The following is a 19,874-nucleotide window of genomic DNA, read 5'->3' as shown; positions in this document are numbered from 1 at the left end:
AACCAAATCTACGTTCCCATCTGCAGCATCCCGGATCCGGCAGACAACAGCGAGTTCTCGGGATTCGGGAAAGCGGCCGAACCGCATGCAGGACCCGGGATGCTGTAGATGGGAACAAGGTTGCGCAAGCGCAGTAGGATTCTGAGTTCCACTCGGCGAACGCGCATACCGAGCTGGGGAAAAAGAGAAGTGGTATCACGTGACTGGGGGAACGGAGCGCTCTGTGATTGGCTGCTGTGCCGCGTGACAGCAGAAAGCGGAAGTTACCGGAGAGGAGCGGCGGCTACGGGTGAGGTGATGTGCAGCATGCATGATACTGTACGCCGTGCTTTATCAGCCTCTCTTATAGCTCCCCATTCTGTATATTGCTAGGTTGCGCACTAGGGACTTCTTGTAGAACTAGTCACCCCTATGTATTTGTATGCAGGACTGTCATTATATAAAGTCAGACTGGAGAGCTGCTGCAAAGAGTGACTAACCCTGGAGGGGATCACGTGATCACTCTGGGTTTCAGCTGTATTCCTGGGAAATATGCAAATGAGCTGTTTGGTGCAATTAGGGCTCCTTATGGTGTCCAGCGCTGCCCCCCAGCCCTCAGTGAGGGGTCCCGCCAGGGCAGGCATCATGGTTGTACTGTGCGTGCGCCAATTCCAGAACACATCTTCCCTCCCACCGAAGGGCTGGCGTTTTGGTGTAATGCTGACGCCCTTGTTGCACCAAACAGCTCATTTGCATATCAGAAAATCAATGATTTCTCAGGAATGCCAGCACCGATCAGGATTGGGGACCAGAGCACATGTGACACTCGACTTGGATTACTGTGGAGGTATGCGGTGACAGATTTTCCTAGAGCCTGACCCCTGGCATCCTTACCCACCTTGAGATGGCGGCATTATCCGTACACTTATTCTCAAATCTACAGGTCATACAGTCATGGCATATCCAATCAATTTAAAGGGGTTGTCTTGTCACCCATTTAATGCGGGAACCTGCGCAGAAATGGCTGATCTCTTCAGGTCAGACTCCCAGAAAATAGATGATTTTGGCCAGGAAAGCTACCCTTCGCTGCTCATTTTTCCTGCAGGGGAAATGTAGGATTATATATGATATAATGGAGGGTTGTGAGCAGGGGCCCCCATTAATGTCAATTTGATCTAATAGGACATATTGTTAAGATAAGCCTGCCCCTTTAACCGCAATCACCTAATGTAATGTTAGGCTGGGTTCACATCTGCGCTGTTCACTGTATCTGGCACAGCTGGATACCGCCGTATCCCAATTCACTGTGATGGGATCCGAACGCTTCCCGCATATATGCCGGCTTTAGGTCGGACAAAAAATTCTGCGTATAGTATTTCTTGTCCATATACACTGGGTGCAGTGAATTCCGTCAGTCTGTTCCTCCACGGGAATAAACTGCCGGGGTACAAAGCGCAAATGTAAAGGGGGTTATCTGAACCCTGAAATGCTCTCCCATATTCCCGGGCTCAACGCACACAATGTACTTACCTGACTCCCCGGTTCCTGCATCGCAGGTGATGCTAGGGAGGCTCATCCCTGTCACCGCCTGCCATTAGCTGCCCCCCCACCCCGACAATGTTTTCAGCTGTGCGGGGACCAGGAGTGACTCAGGTGCCGGGGACCAAGGTAAGTGCATTGTGCTTGAGGGGCCAGGGCATATGGGGAGGCATTTAAGGGGTCCGATAACCCCTAGGGTTACACTGAAATACTCGCCCTGCTCATTTACACATAGCACTTTTTAGCTTGCAGCTAGAGCCCAGGCACTGCATAAGAGGCCATCTCTAAAGGGCTGATTACACATCACAACGCTCATTAGTGATTGTCTGCTGGTGTAAAGCTGCCGCCAGACGAGCGATCACTCCTTTCTATACCGTGGAGAAGATCACTGCTTGTAAATGCAGCACTTCACCCCCCACAGATGAGTAGGCAATTGTCGGGAAGGAACGCTTCCTTTTTGTCGGGCCTTAAGACAGGGCTGTACATCTTGAGGCTCTGCCCACATCTTCAGAAGGACATCTGAACTGGAGTGCCACCTTCTAATGTTTTCCCTCTTTATGGGTGTGGCGAAACCAACCTCGCCACTGGGTTTTGGAGAGGCCTGGCTGCTGGCCTCTTGCCCCAGGATTATGGGCCATATACTAACTTTTAAACCCCTGAACCTATTCAAGTGAATTTTGGATAGGTTTGTCCCCAAGTTATACTGTTTAAATTGATGTAAGTTATATGTATGTACAGTGTAAACTCACAAAGTTGTAATAATTTATAATAAGTGTAACTTGTCAGCTTGGGAGGAAAATGCTGGGTGTGTTTCCATTGTGCCATTGTCCCATTGTGTGTTTAAAGGGTGATGTCTGTCCTGTTGTCTGCACATGTGTATTGGTGACTTCTCTTTGTCTTGAGAGATAATTGGATTACGCCTCGGGTGTCTCCAGGGCAGAGAGGAGGAAACCATGATGCATTGTGGGGATGTATTGTCTCTGTGTATCCTACAGTGCTGCATATCTGTCCTATGTCACAAGTCTTCCTTCTGGTCCCCTAGGGGCGTGTACTTACATTGTATGTGTTGTAACATATTGATTGGCTGTATTTCAAACCCCTGTGGGCGGACCTGTATTTGCAACAACTGTAATAAAAACCAGGCTGGGTGTGCCAGCACCTCAGACCACTGCTTGACCCTCAACACGGAGCCTTGTCTCGTTATTGGGGGGATTCACTGTATGCTGTTAGAGGCTGATTGCCAGGAGTGTAAGCTGATTCCTGTTCGTCTGCTAGCAGCTATTCGTGAGGTTCCAGTTTGGAGTGCTACTTTGTATCCAGTTCGGGAGGTTGGTGTATCCTGCAGTAGCTGTGCCTGTCTCTCAGAAAGGGGCTTATCGCCTAAACGGATTTTAACCCCTTGTCTGCGGAAACGGTCCGTTACAATGGGTATCTTATAGATGTTCCTATTGTGATCATCACTGTCTGGATGATGGTGATTGCCTGGGCACAGAAGCTGTGTCTGTGCAGTCCCCTGGAGGACAGTTATGGTTGAAGTAATGGCTGGGAATGGTCCATGTTTACCCCTTCTGCGCCGTGACCAAAGCCGGTTGGGGTGATGTGTGACAGTTTCTACTGTCAGCCAGAGCCCATGTTAGGACATACCATTACTTGTGTACATGTGAGATTAGGCCATCAGTATTTAATATATAGGGGTCTCCCATTCCATGTCTGATCTGTGATTTGTTTCCCTCCAGACATCAGCTATGTGGTTCCTGCTTGTTCTTCTTCCCCTCGCTGTCAGGCTGGCAAACGCAGTGGACAATGAATGGGTACATCTTCCCAATAAATGTGAAGGTACGACCGATATATAGTTGTAAGGAGAAGTTTCTCAGTCCTTTACCTGAAATTCTCCACCCAGTGCTGTTGGTTCTTTGTTTCTGAGAAGCAAATTCGGAAGTTGCACTTTTACAAACATTATCGCTAACGGACAACACGACATCATCATGAGCCCTCATTCACATGTCAGTGATTGTGAACCAAAACCAGGTGCGGCTCCAAACACAGAACAGGTGCAGATCTTTCCCTTATATCTGAAGTCTGTGGAGGCTCCAATCCTAGTTTTGGCTCACAATCACTGATGGAAATCACTGACCAAACACTGACATGTGAATAAGGCCTCATGCACACGGCCGTTGTTTGGGTCCGCATCCGAGCCGCCGTTTTGGCGGCTTGGATGCGGACCCATTCACTTCAATGGGGCCGCAAAAGATGTAGACAGCACTCCGTGTGCTGTCCGCATCCGTGGCTCTGTTCCGTGGCCCCGCAAAAAATATATAACGTGTCCTATTCTTGTCCGCTTAAGTGGCAGGTAGCAGCCACGCCATGAGCAGTACGCTCACTATGGTCATCCAGTGAGCACTGCCGTGTACACGATCAAGAGAACAGCTGTAATACACATATATATTAGTCTAAGGGCCAGGGTGGATTTGAATTAAATCACTAGTCAGTAAGGCTTGATTTAAATCGTAGTTTTCTACATAAAGACAAATTCTTGCTGGTATAACTTATAATATGCAAGTAGATGAAGATTTTTAGAATAACAACTTTTCCTATTAGTTTTTTTTTATCCCCAGTTTAATAGGTTAATCATTCATATTTGGACAACTTTTCTGTTCTACTTAGGAAGGAGAAAAATAATCATTACCTTAATAACAATTTAAATAGATTTATTCAACTGAAACAATAACATTACAGCATATGTTATTTGCTTAAACATCTTCTTGTGCAGATCTATTCCACTCCAAACAATCAGAAAAATATTGTTTCTATTCTATTCACTGAACTAAACTTAGCACTGAAGGGGTTGATTCTGCATTCATAGGTTTGTAGAAGTTAGGATTAAGGTATTTTTCTCAACTCTGTTCATGTTATAACATTTTTGCTGTGAAGAAGAGGCATGTGATCTCTGCTGAGTCAAATTCAGTTTTGAGAACTGCAAAAGTAAACCAAGCATCTGTGATAATATCTTGTAGGCAGATAAACTGCCCAATAATCTTACAAAAACCTCTGGAAGAGCATGACATTGTGAATGGATTAATGGAATTTAGTTACCAAAAAAATTAAACATATACAGCCTTATTCTACATAATTAAAAAACGAATCTTTATTTCATGACAGAATAACCTTTGGATGGTAATATATTTTCCTCAAAAAGCATTTTATATAAAAAAAATCTGATTTAAATAAAAAAAATCAGAAATATATTTTTTTAAATAAAAAACAAAAAAATCATTGATTTTTATCCACCCTGCTAAGGGCTCATTCAGACAGCCGCATGCTATCCACAAAATTGCGTATAGTTCAGCATGACCACAAAAAACGGATTGCATTCCGCATTGTTGCTGACCTATAGACTTCAATCTGCCCACTTCCTGATTTTTACTGAAGTATAGCACATGTTTTATTTGTTTTGTGGAGCCGTAGAACAGAAGAAAAGGGCCCCATAGAAGTGAATAGGTGTGTGTCTAATCTGCAAAAAAACGGATCTGCATACGGCCGTCTGAATGAGCCCTAAAGCCGATCAAAACCGACGATTTAATTTAAAACAAACATTTATCGGTTTCAATTTCACAACGAACAATCGTTTTAGCCGACCATGGTTAATTTTTTTTGTTCAATAGTCGGACGAAAGATCTTTCACTCAAAGAAAGTTTGTGAATGAAAGATCTTTCTTTGAAAGAACGTTCCCAGAAAGATCTTTTGTCCTTCCCCCAGTTTCATGGAATGTGTATGTGCAGTTAGAATAACTGTAACAGTCAATATGGACTAAAATGTGTATGGCCGTGCCTGCAACACGAACGTTCAGAAGTTTAACCATCGCCCAGCTGCTATCTAATGTGTGTGGCCACCTTAATGGTTGTTGTCAGTTGGGGTGAGCAAATTGCTTTTCAGATCCAAGATCCGAAGTCGATTTACTTCCCTATTTCTTTATAATGCTGTTCAGAGACCTGTCTCCGTACAGCATTAAAATGTATGGGCTGCACGGAGGCTAAATTTGTAAAGGCCGAAGTCTCGCAAGACTTCAGTGAAGAACTTGGGCCTTCGATTCTACAACTTTAAAAACATTTTAAAACAGGAATCTGAAGTCGGCTTCGGTACCGAGCTGCCAGCTGGTAGAATCGAAGGCTGAAGTTATTCACCAAAGTCTCATGAGTCTCGAATTTTTCCTCCGTGCAGCCCATACATTTTAATGCTGTATGGAGACAGGTCTCTGTACAGCATTAAAACAAAGTTGGGCAACAAATCGAGTTCGGCATTGGATCCGAAGCGCAATTCGCTCAGCCCTTGTTATCAGGAAAAACCTTGTCTCTGTGTCACTCATGTCATAGAGAATTGCTGCCATGCGATGGGTGCCCGTATCGTGCATTCTTCCTTCAGGGATGTCTGACCATATCCTATAAAATAAAATTATAATTTGTATCCAGTATAAAATGAAGAAAATAAAAAGCTGCAAAGGAATTTTTTTTTAATTTTTTTTTTAGCTCTACTTTTCCCCGGTGTTCAGTACTGTGGAAAAGTTTTAGGCAGGTGTGGAAAAAATGCTGCAAAGTAAGAATGCTTTAAAAAATTGAAATATTAATAGTTTATTTTTATCAATTTATAAAATGAAAAGTGAATGAACAAAATCTAAATCAGATCAGTATTTGGTGTGACCCCCCCCCCCCCACCCATTGCAGGTACACTTACACACAGTTTTTGAAGGACTTTGGCAGGTCTTCTATGGATGCAGGCTTGTTCAGATCCTTCTGTCCCTTCATGTAATCCCAGACAGACTGGAGGATGAGATCAGGGCTCTGTGTCGGCCATATCATTACCTCCAGGACTCCTTGTTCTTCTTTACACTGGAGATAGTTGTTAATGACATTGGATGCATGTTTGGGGTCGTTGTCCTGCTGCAGAGTACATTTGGAGCCAATTGGATGCCTCCCTGATGGTATTGCATGAAGGATAAGTATCTGCCTGTACTATAATTGAGGACCTCTTTAATACTGACCAAATCCCCAACTCTATTTGCTGATATTCAGCCCCAAACTTGTAAGGAACCCCCACCATGCATCACTGTTGCCTGCAGACACTCATTATTGTACTGGACTCCAGCCTTTCAGTGAAGAAACTGCCATCTGTTACAGCCAAATATTTCACATTTTGACTCATTGGTCCAAAGTTTCTGCTGCCATTTTTCTGCACCCCAGTTCCTATGTTTTCGTAGGTGAGTCGTTGGGCCTTGTTTCCACATCAAAAGTATGCCTTTTTGGCCGCAATTCTTCCATGAAGACCACTTCTGGCCAGGCTTTTCTGAACAGTAAATGGGAATACCTGGGTCCCACTGATTTTTGGCAGTTCTGATCTTATTGACATTGCTGGACATCTTCTGCTTTCGAGCTGAAGTAAGCATAATGTGTCTTTCATCTGCTGAAGTAAGTTTCCTTGGCGATCACTGCGTCTATGGTCCTTGAGGTGGTCAGGATTGATGTCCTCTTTGCTGTGTCCATCATGCAATACCTCCAGGGAGGTGTCTGATTAGCACCAAATTAATTCTGCAGCAGAACCGTTTCCCCAAACGTACAGCACATGGACTGTATATTTACCGTGCAGCAAGGAGATAGTTAATAACCCACACCATACTATTACAGCACACTGATCAGGCAGACACAGAAGCTATGTTTGGTGACAGCCAGGCCCCCCTGCTGTAACTGCCCCCTGCTTGTGGTTTGACCCCATAGATGTGGTGGCCAATGCTGACCAACACATCTAAGCCTCTTACCCCATCAATTTCCAATTTTACCAGTAACATGAAGTATGATGTGTCACGAAAAAACTGCCTCAGAATCGCTTGGATAAGTAAGAGTTTTTACCACTTAAAGTGACACATGTCAGATTAGGCTTGGTCAGGAAGGTGAAAACTGGTTGTGTCTAGAAGTGGTTGAGAACTTCAGCGTAAAGAAGAACATGGAGTCCTGGAAGAGCTGATATGGTCCCCACATAGTCCTGATCTCATCATCCAGTCTGTCTGGGATTACATGAAGGGACAGAAGGATCTGAACAAGCCTGCATCCATAGAAGATCTGTGGTTAGTTCTCCAAGATGTTTGGAACAACCTCCCTGCCGAGGTCCTTCAAAAACTGTGTGTAAGTGTACCTAGAAGATTTGATACTGCTATGAAGGCAAAAGGTGGTCACAGCAAATATTGATCTGATTTTAAATTTTTGTTTTGTTCATTCACTTTGCATCTTGTTAATTGATGCAATAATAATGAACATTTCTATTTTTGAAAGTATTCTTACTTTGCAGCATTTTTTCCCACATCTGCCTAAAACTATTGCACAGCACTGTACATTGACATTGATTTAATGTTAATGTGTATGCACCAAATAATGGCATCTAAGAAAAGCACCACTTCATCCCTTCCCCTGTGCTTTACACTGCAGCTCTGTCATCTCTGCTTGACTGTTGGCAGAGAGAGATTATTAGATAGCTGTCACATTTGCCCTGAGGGCAGTGAGCCATGATAGTGGGGTGTCTTGGTAATCTACTGGAACGCAGTACCCTCCTGTGTGCCAGTGTCAGCAGGTGTCGGAGTTTCTCTCTTGCAGTCTGTAAATACGTTGCCGTGGAGCTGAAATCCTCATTTGAAGAGACATCACGGAGAAGTGAAGTGATTGATACTCACTATGGCTTTATAGATGGTACCAAGAAGCAAACTAAGATCAAGTACACAAATTCGTGAGTAATCAATTTACTGTTCTTCCAGTCTTGTACAACGCTAGTCTTATCGTACAATCTGCCGCTGTAGCATCACTGATCACTCTGGGACAATGCAGGATCTGTGCCAGTATGAAGTTATATATCTATGGGAGAGGGAGGTTTGTATGTTACACGGTGTAACCATAGTCTTGGCTTCTAAGATCCTCTAAGGCTCAGTTCACACCTGAGCGTTCTGAAACGAGCGCTCTGTATGCGCGATTGTACGGGCGTTTACAAGCGCGCATACAGAGACAAGTGTGCACACAGTGTCGCGCGTTCCCGAAAGTCTATGTACGGGAACGCGCGACAAGCGCCCAAAAAAACGCTACCGAACTTGTGTGAGCGTCGGGCGTTTTACAGCGCAATCGTACGCGCTGTAAAACGCCCAGGTGAGAACCATTCCCATAGGGAAGCATTGGTTTCTCCTTGTTGAGCGTTTTACAGCGCGTAGGAACGCGCTGTAAAACGCTCAGGTGTGAATTGAGCCTCAGAGTTGTTAGTTGAGTCTAATGAATATCTTAAAGAAGCACACCGAGTTGTTTAGCCCAGGGATGCTTAACCTGCGGCCCTTCACTTGTTGCAAAATTCTTACAAGTCTTACTAATGATTACACACTTGGCTTTTTCCAGGGACATCCGTCTGATAGAAGTCACTGAAGGCCTCTGCCAAAGACTGCTGGAGTACAATCTTCACAAGGAACGTTCTGGAAGTAACCGTTTTGCCAAGGTACTTGTCAGTGTACAGAGGATTATACATATACCCCTGTGTATAAATGAGCATGTGGGTGACAGATGATAATGTTGGGTCTGAGACTTTGATCAATACAGCAAGTAAAGAGTTATCGAAGACTTCTGAAATCATCTGTGCTCTCGCTTTCCGCTTACTTTTGGTCTAATAGATTTCTCTATTTTTGGTACACATACTTATGGTGTGCTTATTCAGCTGTTTTCCTTTTTTTTTCATGAAATACTGACTCACCATTGTTTAGAAAAATATTTCAGACGTATTAAGACTTCCATAGTGGTCTATCGTAGTGGAATGAATAATGTAACCAGGTCTAGGGTAGTCGAGAGGTTAAGAAATGTTTGATTACCTGTGGTCTAGGGTAGAAGACAGGGTTAACATTTGATTTCCTGATTGTATAGTGGTCTTTGGAGAAGAGGTGTTTAATATTTGATACCCTGGTAGTCTAGCGTGTAATGCCCCTTTCCTTGGTAATATAGGGTAAAAGACACAGCCAGTATTTGAATACTTATTGTTTTAGGTTAAAACCTCCTTTCATGGTGGTCTAGGGTAAAAGATGGGGAAGGCAGTATTTCAATCCATGGTAGTCTAGGGCAGGGGTCTCCAAACCCCGGCCCGCGGGCCAGAACCGGCCCGCTTGTGCGTTCGATCCGGCCCGCCCGCAGCTGGCAGGTTGCAGGAACCAAATCCGCACAACCGCCCATGCTGTCACGCTTGTGTTGTGTGTTCGATTCCGCGCCCGCCCGCAGCTGACAGGTTGCAGGAACGAAAGCCGCACAACCGCCCATGCTGTCACGCTGTGCTTTTTGATTGGCTGCTGGGACCGCCGATGTCCCGGCAACCAGTGAAGTCACAGGTGCGGCACCTCCCCTCTTCCCGCCCGCTGTTTGAAATAACAAATCCACGTGTGTAGCAGCGGGCGGGAGTCGGGACTCAGGAGTCCAAGAAGAAAAAAAAAAGAAGAGGAGCAGAAGCCGGCTACAGCGGAGGCAAGTGTTGCACAACGCTGATGGGGACACAATGGGGAACGCTGACATTGCTGTGCTGCGCTGATGGGGACACAAGCTGCTGAGGACACATACTGATGGGGATATTGCTGTGCTGCTGGGGACACTGCTGATGGGGACTTTGCTGTGCTGATGGGGACATTGCTGTGCTGATGGGGACACCGCTGATGGGGACATTGCTGTGCTGATGGGGACAACGCTGATAGGGACACGGGTGTCCCCATCAATGGTGTCCCCATCAGTGGTGTCCCCATCAGCACAGCAATGTCCCCAACAGCAGCGTCCCCATCAGTGGTGTCCCCATCAGCACAGCAATGTCCCCAACAGCAGCGTCCCCATCAGTGGGTGTCCCCATGATGGGAATATTGTTTTTCTGATGGGAATATTGTTTTTCTGATGGGAATATTGTTTTTTTGATGGGAATATTTTTTTTTTTATGGGAATATTGCTTTTCTGATGGGGACATTGCTGTTCTGATTTGGCCATTGCTGTTCTGATGGGGACACCGCTGATAGGGACACGGGTGTCCCCATCAATGGTGTCCCCATCAGCCGCGTCCCCAACAGCAGTGTCCCCATCAGTGGTGGCCCCTATCAGCTGCTAATGGGGACTCCGCTGATGGGGACATTTCTGTTCTGATGGGGACATCGTTGATGGGGACATTGCTGTGCTTAAGGGTGACACGGCTGATGGGGACATTGCTGTGCTGATGCTGACATTGCTGTGCTGATGCTGACATTGCTGTGCTGATGCTGACATTGCTGTGCTGATGCTGACATTGCTGTGCTGATGCTGACATTGCTGTGCTGATGGGGACATTGCTGTGCTGATGCTGACATTGCTGTGCTGATGCTGACATTGCTGTGCTGATGGGGACATTGCTGTGCTGATGGGGACATTGCTGTGCTGATGGGGACATTGCTGTGCTGATGGGGACATTGCTGTGCTGATGGGGACATTGCTGTGCTGATGGGGACATTGCTGTGCTGATGCTGACATTGCTGTGCTGATGCTGACATTGCTGTGCTGATGGGGACATTGCTGTGCTGATGGGGACATTGCTGTGCTGATGGGGACATTGCTGTGCTGATGGGGACATTGCTGTGCTGATGCTGACATTGCTGTGCTGATGCTGACATTGCTGTGCTGATGGGGACATTGCTGTGCTGATGGGGACATTGCTGTGCTGATGGGGACATTGCTGTGCTGATGGGGACATTGCTGTGCTGATGGGGACATTGCTGTGCTGATGGGGACATTGCTGTGCTGATGGGGACATTGCTGTGCTGATGGGGACATTGCTGTGCTGATGGGGACATTGCTGTGCTGATGGGGACATTGCTGTGCTGATGGGGACATTGCTGTGCTGATGGGGACATTGCTGTGCTGATGGGGACATTGCTGTGCTGATGGGGACATTGCTGTGCTGATGGGGACATTGCTGTGCTGATGGGGACATTGCTGTGCTGATGGGGACATTGCTGTGCTGATGGGGACATTGCTGTGCTGATGGGGACATTGCTGTGCTGATGGGGACACCGCTGATAGGGACACGGGTGTCTTTGCGTTGTTTTGCTAAAGTTTTTTCTCTTTTGTTCTCAGTCATATCATGCTGATTACAAAAACGATCCATGTAAAATATATACATTTAATTTAATACATAACTGATTTTTTTTTCCGGCCCCCGAATACTTGTAAAATCTTCAATGTGGCCCTCCTGTTGAAAAGTTTGGAGACCCCTGGTCTAGGGTAATGCTTTTCTCCTTAAGTGGTCTAGGGTAGAAGAAAGGATTAATATTTGAACCTCCGGTGGTTTATGGCAATGCCCCCTTTCATTAGTGGTCTGGGGTAGAAGAAGGGGTCGAATTTGATGGCCTGGTGGTCTTGGGTAAGTTTCTAAAGAAACACTCCCAAAAACATTTTATTCTCTGACCTGTTAAAAAGGTACCAGGGACTGTATTTGTGAGTTATAATCTCCTTTCTGATCCTCAGCTGTGTCATGTGACCAACACTGATGTCTAACTTACATAGGACAGGTAGCCAGTTACTTCTCTATTCATTCCTATTAGACTGACATCGGGACTCCCATAGGAATACATAGAGAAACTGGCTTCCTGTCCACATATAAGATGCTGTGTGGAAAGGCAGAATATTGCCCACATGACACAGCTGAGGATGAGAAGGGAGGTTATAACTCACAAATACAGTCACTGGCAAGAAAATTGCATTCACTACAGTTTATATCCTATACCTTTCAGAGAATAACATTTTTGTGGAAGTGCTTCTTTAAGCTAATATTGATGTGTGTTCTGCTTCCCCCTCATTCAGATCAGTCGTCTTGTCCCTGCTCAACACTAAATAGCTGCAGAGCTCATTTTCTCTTTGTCTTGCACCGCTCAGCCCTCCTTACTCTGGTTTTTAGGAGGAACACACCTTTTAGCAAGAGTTATTCTCACTAAAATGCTTGTTAGCATTTCAAAAATATGTTTTTTTATTATAGAGCACTCAATGATGAACACTGATGTGCCATGTTTGCATATCTGACCTCAGCACTTTTATTTCACTCAGGGAATGTCCGAAACCTTCCAGACCTTGCATCACCTTGTTCATAAGGGTGTGAAAGTTGTGATGGACATACCGTATGAGCTGTGGAATGAAACGTCTGCTGAGGTGGCTGATATGAAGAAGCAGGTAAGTTCTGAGATAATAGAGGATATGCTTGTGATGGTACCATCTCTGGTGACACCGCTGGTTACATCCATGCTCTTCTCACCATCAGTGTGATTTCCTGATAGAGGAGTTTGAAGATGTCATCGAAGACTGGTATCGGCATCACCAGCAAGAGGACCTTACTGACTTTCTATGTGCGCAACACGTCCTGCAAGGGCAAGACAAAAGTGAGTGGTTAATTAGAACATGGCTACTACCTCCTTTCCTAAGGACCATTCAAACTCGAGTTTGGCAGGTTTGAGCGAAAAAAAAAAAAAGTTGATGTGGCCAAGAGATTGTTTATTGAAGACAAGACATAACTTTAAGTTTACTTGACACTTAATGCACAAGGCAGAGCACTATATGGCAGCATGCGGTGCCTATCTGGTAACTCTGTGTGCATCCGTGTAGTGCCCTTTATCAATGTCACTATAATATAGTGTCCACTGGTGTTTTTCATGTGGTTAAAATTACAGGATTTCTCAAATGTGACGTTTCATTTCGGTTATCTATATAAGTATTCATATCAAAGGAGGCACTGTTGTAACATTGTATTGGCTTTGACCAGGCTGCCTATCTGAGATGTGGGCTGGTAAGAAAGGGGACCCTGGACCTTCATCTGGGAAGAAGAAAACCAAAAAAGGAGAGAAAAAGAAATCCAAGAAGGCAGCAAAAGACTCAAATGGTAAGCGCAATAATGGAGCAATCCCCGAGAAAATGGAAGCTCTGGAGACTCCGATTCCACAAAGCAGATCTAGTGACGAGCTCTGACACTGCCTCCAGCTGGAAGGAAATTGGACTGGTTAAGATGGCGCCTTCAACCTAGGCACGATGCCTCTGGGTTCTATTCCCTGCATATCCCTGTTATTGATAACACTGCATCCTTCCTATTCAAGTCAGCTGGTTTTATGGAAGGATACGGGAAGAACGGTGAAGACCATATGCACATCATGTCTAGGCTCTGAGGATGGACCCCATAGATCAGGCATGCTCAACCTACGGTCCTCCAGCTGTTGTAAAACTACAACTCCCACAATTCCCTGCTGTAGGCTGTTCGGGCATGCTGGGAGTTGTAGTTTTGCAACAGCTGGAGGGCTGTAGGTTGAGCATGCCTGCCATAGATGATATATGTAATTACTCTGAAGTGCTGATTCTGTTTTTAGATTCTCTGACTTAAAGTGACTGGCCATCTTTTTTTCTACATAGGTCAGTATTTATGTGCTGGCATATAATGAAGTTCTGTTTTGCTTTCAGTCACCACTAGGGGGAGCTTGTTGTATATTCTTATGTAATTGAATTAAAACTATAAACTGTATGCAGTAAGCTCCCTCTAGTGGTGACTGCAGACATACAGAAATTAAGCATATAAAGGGGTTTCCGGTTACATCACGTTATCCCCTATCCACAGGATAGGGAATAACTTTCAGATCAGTTGGTTCCAACCACTGGGACTTGCACTAATCACTAGAATATGGGCTCTGTACTCTGCTAGGACCTCAAAAATAAATGGAGCAGCAGCAGATCAAGAATACACACTGCCGTTCCATTCATCTCTATAGTACTGCCAGAAAGAGCCGAGCACTTGTACTTGGCTGTCTCCCCGGGAGGTCTTGGAAGACCCCTTTAACTTTCACATGTACAGAAGAGGTCTATCATAAGTTCTGAGCCAGGCTGCATCCAGTATTATTACACTGTTACATTTATTACAGATCATGTCATCTTACATCTTTGGTTATTTCTCTATTGTTTACTTTTCTGCGACTCCTACCCTCATATCCATCACATTTCCCCTCTACGCCCATCAGTATTCCGTTTGCCATTCTTTTCTCTCCTTTGTCTCTCGCCGCTCTCCTCGCTGTTTTTCTAGAACATTCTTGCCCAGTGTCCTGTGAGTTTCTTGTGTGTTGGTTTTCAACTGATCATGACTTTCTGTTCTGCAGACTGGTGTTATTTTCTTACATTAAATTAAAGATATAAGTAATAAATGTTTGAGTTTTATTTGTCCAGGCTGGCATACGTTACATGGGTGGAAATGTGCGCAATTCCGGTATGTGATGTGTTGTATGATAGTGTGACTCAAAATTGGATACATAGTCCAAAATGCAGAAATGAGGTGTCAGAATCGTAACTGGCAGCACCACTTTATTGTAAATAGGGTCTTAGTTTAATGTCTGGCAATGTAGTGGAGATAAGCTATTAAATATGTAAGGTTAGTCGCTGTTATGTTTTAACCCCTTAAGAATGTGGCCTATTTTGGACTTCAGGACATGGCATATCCTTTTACTCCATATTTCAAAAGACATAATTTTTTTAATTTTTCTTCCTTAACATGTGAGGACTTGATTTTTCACGGGACATGTAATTATTTTTAACCCTTAGGATACTGGAGTTTTTTCATTTTTGCTTGTTCATTTTTCTTCCCTATTTTCCTTGAGCCATAACTTTTTTATATTTCTGTTCAAATATCTGTATGAGGGCTTATTTTATGCGGGACAAGTTGTATTTTCTAACGCCACCATTTAATATGGCATACAATGTAGTGGGAAGCAGGAAAAAAATTCCAAATGGGCTGTGATTGGGGAAAAAAAATGCAATTCCTCCACCGTTTTACGTGTTTTGTTCCCACGGCGTTCCGATTGTGGCAAACTTTGTTTAAATGATTTTGAAGCTCATATTTAAGCCTACAAAATCAAAAAATTTTTTCTTAATTCTGAACAATCATGGATTTTTTTACATCCATTAATTGTTCAGAATTGCTAATTTCTTATGTTGGCCTGCCACCTGCTGGCCAAAATAAGAATTGCAGCTTAAATGCATTAAAATAAATTACTGGCATCCTCATTGGCCGCAGAGGATGCCGTTAAGAAGCTGTGACACGTGAACGTGTTGTGACTGACCTAGGAAAAGTAGAGAGAAAGCAGCGGCACTTACAGGAGCGCTGCAGCCTTCTAAAACAGCTGATCAGCAGGGGTCTGGTATAAAAACTCAGAAAACCCCTTTAAACATGTAATCACCCATATAATACACTACACTACAGTACTTGTATTGCAGAGTAATATGTCAGTTACAGTGAAACTAACAGAATGCCTATTAGGCCTGTTTTAGTGTCCGCCTCAAAAGCGCAACGGAGACCAAACGCAGCCAAATTGATGCATTCTGAACGGATCCTTATCCATTCAGAATACATTGGGGCTGAACTGATCCGTTTTGGGCCACTTGTGAGAGCCCTGAAACGGATCTCACAAGCAGACCCAGAAACGCCAGTGTGAAAGTAGCCTTAGATGCTGCGATCAGCATTGACCATGGTATCTAAGGGTTTAAAACTACAAGGATAGGAGTTACGTCTGATCCCGGTAGTGAGAGCAGGAGCACAGCTCCTGAATCTGCACCATCACTATGACACAATTGTACATTGGTTTGCAGGAAGTATGTGCTTCTATGATACACTATTTCATTGCAGGTCTTGCAACAACAAGCCATTAAATAGGAAAAAATTAAAACGCATAAAGTTATGTCTTTTGAGATTCACCAAGGAAAAGACATAATTCTCAGTGCTGATGGCTTGTATATTGGAATATGCTGCCACTATATAAGCAACTGGACATAGTAAAACAGTATGGGTATGCAGTGGATACAGTGCTAGTGGTATACAAGAAACTCAGCCATGTGTCTTACACTATACAGATGCAGGCCAATACAGTTTCCTGTAATGTACCTGTGCTTCTAACAAACTTTTCAAATGTTATAGTGATAAATCAAAGGTTTTTTATTAGTGGGCGTCTTAATGCTGAGATTACCCATAGATTGCTAAGAAGAAGCAATAGAGGCACCCGCACAGAACTCTGTCAGTCCTCACTGCTGAAGATGGGCTAGGAGTCTGTCACCTGCAAAAGGAGGGACAGCGCTTCTTTTTCCTCGTTATAGAGAAAGGTCTGTCTCCTGCAGCACTTCAACCAATCAAAACCGTTGATATATCACTATGACTTATGAAAACTTTGTTAAAAGTACAGGGACACTGTAGTGAAGCTGGTACACTGCAGCCTATCCAGGACATAAATATGGAGGCTTCCCAAGTACCCAGATATGCAGTTTAGGAGAAAACATCCAGATAAATGATTTCTGCCACCACCATGAGGAGCTCATGCACATGACCGATTTTTGTATCTGAGCCTAATCTGCATTTTTTACGGATTGTACATGGATCCGTTAATTTCTATGGGTCCTCAAAAAAAATAATTGTGTGTCCATTCCACAAATTCTAGAACATGTTCTATTCTTGTCCATATCGCAAACAAGAATAGTAATTTCCAGTAATGGGAGTGAGAAAAATGAAGATTACACACGGACGGTGTCCGGATTTTGTGTATACGTGGTTTGCGGACAATAATACAGATACGGTCGTGTGTGTGAGGTCTTACAAAAACGAGGCTGCTATTTTTCCAAAGATGGCACTATACCTGTCCACAGTTATCCTAGAGCTCCCTCTAGTGCTGGCTACAGGCATACTATTTTATCATGTTACACTGGCTGTATGAAGAGAATGAGACAAGGATTTATTAAAAAACAAAACATAGCTTTGACCCCTATGAGAATTCTGCACCTATAATTACCTTATATATAGGTACACATTCCTGTCGGAGACCATCGCCAGTAACCATGTAATAACAATACACTGTAAAATATATGTTAACAACCGTTATTAATCCAGAACTTCATGTATCGATAGTGTAGACGAATTTTAACACCATATACCCCCAGAGACACTGGGTATTAGCCCCCATACCTCTAGTACACCAGGAGTATGACAGGAATATCAACACCCGTATGAAAATAGGACAAACACAATCTTTTTTTTTTATGATACAAATATTTACTTTATATAAATATATTTCACTTCAACCGCACAATAGCAATGAGTCAAAATTCACTTTCACGTTTTTCTTTTCCGGCGCTGAGTTCCGTCCTAGGGGCTCAAATCCGGAAAAGAACTGATCAGTTTTATCCTAATGCATTTTGAATGGAGAGTAATCTGTTCAGGATGCATCAGGATGTCTTCAGTTCAGTCTTTTTGACTGATCAGGCTTTTCAGAAAACCGTAGCATGTTGTATTTTTACCTCCGGCCAAAAATCCGGAACACTTTGACTGAACGCCGGATCAGGCCTTTTTCCCACTGACTTGCATTAATGCCGGATCCGGCGCCGTGTGTTCCTTCAAAACGGATCCGGCTTTTGCATGTTAAACCCTAAAAATGTAAAAAAAAAGTCCATAAATGGCGGATCCGTTTTTTCCAATGCATTTTTTCATTGTGATCAAAATCCGGATCAGGATTCAAATGTAATCCATTTTCGCACGTTTTTCCGCATCCGGCGGGCAGTTCCGGTGTCGGAATTGAACGCCGGATTTAAACAACGCTAGTGTGAAAGTAGCCTATCAAAAGTCCGTAGATGGTGTCCATACCCAGTGATTAACCTTAAGGACCAGGCCATTTTTTGCTAATTTGACCACTGTCACTTTAAGTGGTGATAACTTTAAGACGCTTTTGACTTATCCAGGCCATTCTGAGATTGTTTTTTCGTCACATATTGTACTTCATGACACTGGTAAAATGAAGTAAAAAAAATAAATTTTTATTTATAAAAAAAAATACCAAATTTACTAAAAAATTTTAAAAAATTGCAAATTTCTAAGTTTCAATTTCTCTACTTCTATAATACATAGTAATACCTCCAAAAATAGTTATTACTTTACATTCCCCATATGTCTACTTCATGTTTTGATCATTTTGGGAATGATATTTAATTTTTTGGGGATGTTACAAGGCTTAGAAGTTTAGAAGCAAAAAACCCAATTTTTAGGGACTAGTTAAGGTCTGAAGTTACTTTGTGAGGCTTATATAATAGAAACCACCCAAAAATGACCCCTTTCTAGAAACTACACCGATCAAGGTATTCAAAACTGATTTTACAAACTTTGTTAAACCTTTAGGTGTTGCACAAGAGTTATTCGCAAATGGGAATGAAATTTGAGAATTTCAATTTTTTGGCAAATTTTCTATTTTAACCCATTTTTTACAGTAACAAAGCAAGGGTTAACAGCCAAGCAAAATTCGATATTTATTGCCCCAATTCTGTAGTTTGCAGAAACACTCCATATGTGGCCGTAAACGACTGTACGGGCACACCGTAGGGCGTAGAGGGAAAGGTGCGCCATATGGTTTTTGGAAGGCAGGTTTTGCTGGACTGGTTTATTTACACCATGTCCCATTTGAAGCCACCCTGATGCACCCCTAGAGTAGAAACTCCATAAAAGTAAGCCCATCTAAGAAACTACACCTCTCAAGGTATTCAAAACTGATTTTACAAACTTTGTTAACTCTTTAGGTGTTGCACAAGAGTTATTGGCAAATAGAGATGGAGAATTTGCCAAAAAATGTAAATTCTCAAATTTCATTTTAATACATTTTTTTCCAGTAACAAAGCAAGGGTTAACAGCCAAACAAAATGATATATTTATTGCCCTGATTCTGTAGTTTGCAGAAACACCCCATATGTGGCCGTAAACTACTGTACGGGCACACGGTAGGGCGTAGAGGGAAAGGTGCGCCGTGTGGTTTTTGGAAGGCAGATTTTGCTGGACTGGTTTATTTACACCATTTCCCATTTGAAGCCCCCCGATGCACCCCTAGAGTAGAAACTCCATAAAAGTGACCCCATTTTGGAAACTACGGGATAAGGTGGCAGTTTTGTTAGGACTATTTTTAGGGTACATATGATTTTTGGTTTATCTATATTACATTTTTGTGAGGCAAGGTTACCAGAAATAGAAATTCAGAAATTTCATCTCCATTTGCCAATAACTCTTGTGGAACACCTAAAGGGTTAACGACGTTTGTAAAATCTGTTTTGGATAGCTTGAGGGGTGTAGTTTCTTAGATGGGGTTGCTTTTATGGAGTTTTTACTCTAGGGGTGCATCAGGGGGGCTTCAAATGGGACATGATGCATCAGGGGAGCTTCAAAAAAAGGCCATTAAAATCTGCCTTCCAGAAACCATACGGCGTTCCTTTCCTTCTGCGTCCTGCCGTTTGGTCATACAGCAGTTTACCACCACA

At 43.5% G+C, this 19,874-nt stretch overlaps 1 protein-coding gene across 6 annotated transcripts; it reads left to right on the top strand.

Annotated features, from left to right (window-relative positions):
* Window positions 1-208: 208 nt before the first annotated feature.
* Window positions 209-14,743, top strand: CNPY3 (canopy FGF signaling regulator 3). 6 transcript variants are annotated; one of them, XM_040435637.1, is made up of 7 exons: window positions 209-289; window positions 3,255-3,354; window positions 8,154-8,283; window positions 8,934-9,030; window positions 12,624-12,746; window positions 12,835-12,952; window positions 13,333-14,743. In XM_040435637.1, the coding sequence occupies exons 2-7, from the start codon at window positions 3,264-3,266 to the stop codon at window positions 13,533-13,535; spliced, it is 762 nt and encodes a 253-aa protein (XP_040291571.1). In that variant the 5' UTR covers window positions 209-289; window positions 3,255-3,263; the 3' UTR covers window positions 13,536-14,743. The 6 variants fall into 6 exon arrangements, with proteins under 6 accessions (XP_040291571.1, XP_040291573.1, XP_040291572.1 ...); XM_040435639.1 differs by having other exon boundaries at window positions 233-282; window positions 3,254-3,354; XM_040435638.1 differs by having other exon boundaries at window positions 244-294.
* The last annotated feature ends 5,131 nt before the right edge of the window (window positions 14,744-19,874 follow it).

This window comes from Bufo bufo, chromosome 6 (genome assembly GCF_905171765.1).
Source record: "Bufo bufo chromosome 6, aBufBuf1.1, whole genome shotgun sequence".
Classification (NCBI taxonomy): Eukaryota; Metazoa; Chordata; class Amphibia; order Anura; family Bufonidae; genus Bufo; species Bufo bufo.
This window is presented reverse-complemented; position numbering and strand designations above follow the sequence as displayed.

What these genes read in the sequence shown, in the direction of transcription:
- CNPY3 (XM_040435635.1), top strand. Translation starts at nt 1,597, where the DNA reads ATGTTTTCAGCTGTGCGGGGACCAGGAGTGACTCAGGTGCCGGGGACC. An exon ending in GAAGTAACCGTTTTGCCAAG is followed by an intron (nt 9,031 to 12,623) that starts GTACTTGTCAGT and finishes TATTTCACTCAG; the next exon opens with GGAATGTCCGAAACCTTCCA. An exon ending in TGGCTGATATGAAGAAGCAG is followed by an intron (nt 12,747 to 12,834) that starts GTAAGTTCTGAG and finishes TCTCACCATCAG; the next exon opens with TGTGATTTCCTGATAGAGGA.